The following is a 4,936-nucleotide window of genomic DNA, read 5'->3' on the forward strand; positions in this document are numbered from 1 at the left end:
TTAAATTATTACAGTTAAGTCATCTATAAATTTTTTTAAAAAATAAATTATAAATATTAATTCATACAATTATAAATAAGAATTGAATAAAAAATATAATTAAAATTTAATTTTATATTAATAATTAAAATTAATGAATTAAAATTTTTTAACCAATACCTCTATAAATTAGTATTTGTTATAAAATTTATTAGGAATTAATTGTTATTAGTTATTTCTTTTAAAATATACCGTCATTACTATGGGTAAGGCCACCTCAAATGTTGAGAGATTAAGAGTAGGATATGATATTACTTTTATTAGTAGAGGTCAAATGTTCAAAAAAAAATAATATTTTATCAAATTTAATGAAGTATTTATTACTTGTTTTCAAAAGTAACTTTATCTTTGAAAAAATTACATATAAATTTTATAGTAGAAACTTATTAAAAATAAGTCTTTACAAAATTTAAAAATTATAACTAAATACTTAAATATTTGAGTGTATTTGGCAATTGAGGTACAAAAACAATACTTTCTTTTAAAATACATTAAATTACATTTAAAAAAATGATGCAGTTGTATTTATAAAACATGAGATGTGATTTGTAAATTAAAATTTTTACTTATAAATTGTGAAATTATCGTTATAAGTTAATAATAAATGACTTTAACATATTATTTATAAAACATGAAATATGTGACTTGTGAATTAAGAGTTTTTACTTCTAAATTGTGAAGTGATAGTTGTAAACAAAAGTAAAATATGACTTTGGTTTTATTATTTATGAAAACACATAAACTGACTGGTAAATTAATAATTTACTCTTATAAATTATAAAATTGTAGTTATAAGTAAATAATAAATATAATTTCTGATATTAGTGTTTATTTATTTTTATAAGTAGGGGTATAAAAGTTTTTTCATCAAAAAATTTAATTATACTCATGTCTCATAGGATTAGTTGTATTTTTTCAAATTCACTGGACTTATTTGTAACCAAAGTTTTTTATACAAGGCCTGTATGTAGTTTTCTCTTTATCTTTTTCACTCCTGTCTTAAATAACAGCCCTCGTTGATTAAAGAAATTCTTTAAAAATTATAATTTTTGTATATTTGACCAAAATTTTAATTAAAAGAGGTGCTATTTATAAAATAAAGAAAGAAGGAAAAATTTGTTAGTACTTATTAATTTTTAATACTTTTCTTTATATATTTTGCTTTTGTTAAATATTTTAAATAAAAATATCAGTAATAAAATTTAAGAATATTTATTAGGGATAAAAGTAAAAATTTATTAAATTTTAAGATAAAGTTAATAAAATTTAAATTTTTTTTAATTTTAATAAAATATATTAAAAATAATTTATAAATAAAATGAGAGCAAGAGAAGTTAATAAGTTTCTGCATATCACTGTGAAGATGACGATGTAACATTTCGTGAATCATCATGATCCGGCGGGTCTTGATCCTGAAAAAAAAGGTCGGTGTTGCATCTGATTCCATCCCAATTTTCTATCGTGATAGACTTTTAACAACTACCATCTGATTGGTCCCAGAAAGATGCTGAATGCTGATGAAGATCGTCAAACCTAGTAAGATCAGACGGTTCAGAACCCGACTCTTGGTGGGAAAACCAAATGCCCCCTTACTCGCTCTCTCGCTGCCGCTGGCCTATTTATATATACATTCTCTACTCTGTGTGGCTGGGACTGCGGTGTACTACCAGCCATGATCAAAGCACCGAGGTTGTGAGATACTCATCTCAGACACCAGTCTCTGTTTCCTGGTGAATTTTCTGGGGAAACAAACGCCAAGTCTGGGTCTTTTTCGGGGATTTACAGCCATGGGTGGTGGAGAAATCAAGAGCCTGAAGAGCTTCCAGTTCCGGCATCATCATGGGAAGAGACAACAACAAGGGATTCCGAAAGGGTGCTTGGCCATTAAAGTGGGTCAAGAAGGAGAACAACAGGAGAGATTCGTGGTGCCAGTGTTGTACTTCAATCATCCATTGTTCTCGCAGCTTCTCAAGGAAGCCGAGGAGGTATATGGCTTCGATCAGAAGGGGACCATCACCATCCCTTGCCACGTCGAAGTATTTCGGACTGTACGAGGCTTGATCGACGGAGAGAAGCCATTTCATCAGCCCCACCATCATGTAGGGTGTTTCGGGTTCTAATAATTCTGGTCCAGTTCAAGAGCGAAAATCATATGCAGACTGACATGGCCGCCCGAAGAAAGAACTGAAGACATGTTTTGAGTCAAAGATTAATAATAATCTTTGAGTTCTTGAATTAGTGCTGTAAATTCTATGCATCTTTTGCTTATTTCAAGATATAGATGTAATGAAAAAGAGATGCTTTTTTCTGTCTCATTCTTTGGTGTTTCTTCAAGCTTTCTTTTAGTTGTTGGAGAATTGTTCGGTACCATTTTGATGGGATAGTCCCTCGTCAGAATCCGTATACTTTTAGAAGGGCAGAGAAGAGAAAAAGCAAAGAACATAAGGAGCGTATGTATGAAGGCCCTAGATGTTCTTTTTGGAGGCATTATCTATCCATTTGATTGGATTCGCCATAGTCAATGGTCATTGGTCACCTACCACTCTTCAAGAACCAAGAGAGTACCCTGAACCAGTCACTATGGACAAAATCTATCTTGTAAGGTTCCTGGTTAGAAATTTTTATCCATATTTTTAATAACTTCCTTGTAACTTAGAGCAGTTTTAACATCTTTCTGCTTGTAATTTGAGCATTGTATGATGACATTTCTTTAATTAATAGGATATAATTGAAATATTGCTAATTTTTTTTTGAAAAAATAAAGCAATTTAACGATTTTTTAGTACGCATGAAAACATACTGAAACACCTTTTATAAGGAACCGGAAGTAATATGTCATAAAATCTACCTGAATCTGCAATTTATATTAAACTCTATACAAATTACAAGTTACAATCTAGTTGACAGATGTCTCTGTTTTTTTCTCCAAAATATTTGTGTTAAAATCACGTACAATATGGATTTACAAAACTTATTCTGCAAAGTCTATATAAAATTACAAAAAATTACAAAATCAGCTTTAATTAGAAAAATCAAAATTAAAAATAAAGATAAACTAAAAGTTACAAATTTTTAAATTAAAATAAAATTTTAAATTATTCATAATGGAGCGAATAAACAAAATCTCCTAATTTCTTAAGCATATAATTGCAAAAAACAAATACTGAAGCATAGAGTTGCCAAAAATCCTCCCAAAAGTCGCATTATACTTTTATATATTAATAAATTTATCTTTGAGATTCCATCAAAAAAAAAAATATCTTTGAGATGAATATATATATATATATATATATGTGACATGAAATATGAGATATTCATAATTTTTGAATAGTGTATTGTATTATAAATTTTATATCATACATTGATATCGATGATAAAAATTATTTATTTTGTTTTATTTTTTTTTTTTTGGGAATAATTAGTGTCAATGAATGCACCGAGTTTTTTATTGTTTCCTTTTCCTTGTTAGATGAAAAAAGGAGATGTTTAAGAATGAATACAGCAAGAAAATGAATTAGATGGCCAAGACAGTCGTATTTCTGAACATTATTAGTTTAGATTCTCTGTATTTGTTAAAAAAAATGTAGAAAATACATTTGATATGGATGGTATAAAATAAACTAGACTTAAATATTTTTGTAAAATAAAATATGGAATATCTAAATATGATCTGAATACTATATATAATATATATATAGTGCAAAGAAGACATGTCTTAGCTTGATCCCCTGCTACATTTGAAGGGATTCTATTCCTTGGAAATATTGAAATGTATGGACGACGTTGGTATAGGCATTTGAAACAGGACACATCGCATTCATATTTGTGGGGTCTAAATTTAACTCAATCACTTATTTTTTTCTTCCTTGGAATTTCTGCGAATGAGTTGTTAATTATTAAATAATAAATTAAATAATTGTATTTTTTATTCGAGTGGATGGGTACTTATTATTATTCTAAATTGGTTTCTATAATTAAACAAAGAGAAAAGACCTGCCAGGGAAGGTAGTGTTTGTCCAAAATTTTAATACTTAAGTTCTTAATGCTAATAATTAAATTTTTGATGCCATTATCTATTCGTAATATTTTAGTTTAAAGTAAAATATTTATAACTAAGCGCTCAAGATTTATTTAGATTCACGGTGTAAACGTGCGGGGAAATAAGGTCGGTCTCTCGACGGGGAAACAATCATCCGTTTTAATTAATAAATAAAAAGTTTGCTTGTTTTTAATTTGATTAAAAAAGAGATTGAAACGCAAATTTTTTTGATGCATAAGAAGAATTTAAATCTTTTATTTTAACACATGTCTTTCCACCCAAATATATTAAATATATAAGTTTATGTATCTAAGTTTTTGGTTGTTAAAAAACACCCCAAGTCCTTTTCATTATATAGATTAGCATAAAAATTTTGCATCTTCAAAAAGCTTGAGTTATATCTTCTAGAATTAATCACATGAATTATATATCAAAAAAGAATAAAAATACTAATATAATTGTTGTAAAATGTGTATTTCTCCGTTCATTTAAATTTTGATTTGAATGATTCGGAATGACCTAATCATAATATTAATTCGAATAATTTGAAATTGATTTTACATTTTTACATATAAGTTAAATACAAGCTACACTCTCACCGATGGTCCTCTGCTTTACATACACATGAAGATAAGCTTCAATGAATAATTTTAAAAGGACATATATATTGAAGCTTACAGCCACAGGAAAAAAATATTGTATTAAAGAGAACATATTCTTTAATTAGAAATGGGCTAAATTTTGAAGGCAGAGTAATCAACTTTAAAAGCAAGCATCTTTAAATATTAAAGTCGATGCATTTGGAGTTAATTTATGCTACTTCATTATTATGTCGTGTATTGATTAAGCAATAAGCTT

At 27.7% G+C, this 4,936-nt stretch overlaps 1 protein-coding gene across 1 annotated transcript; it reads left to right on the forward strand.

The window, feature by feature from the left end:
- Positions 1–1,716: 1,716 nt before the first annotated feature.
- LOC129291853 (auxin-responsive protein SAUR32-like) lies at positions 1,717–2,312 on the forward strand. Its single transcript, XM_054929408.1, has one exon. It carries the CDS (start codon positions 1,827–1,829, stop codon positions 2,157–2,159), a length of 333 nt encoding a protein of 110 aa, XP_054785383.1. The 5' UTR covers positions 1,717–1,826; the 3' UTR covers positions 2,160–2,312.
- The last annotated feature ends 2,624 nt before the right edge of the window (positions 2,313–4,936 follow it).

This window comes from Prosopis cineraria, unplaced genomic scaffold (genome assembly GCF_029017545.1).
Source record: "Prosopis cineraria cultivar Desert tree isolate PC_DT_omini unplaced genomic scaffold, ASM2901754v1 PC13, whole genome shotgun sequence".
NCBI classification, from domain to species: Eukaryota; Viridiplantae; Streptophyta; class Magnoliopsida; order Fabales; family Fabaceae; genus Prosopis; species Prosopis cineraria.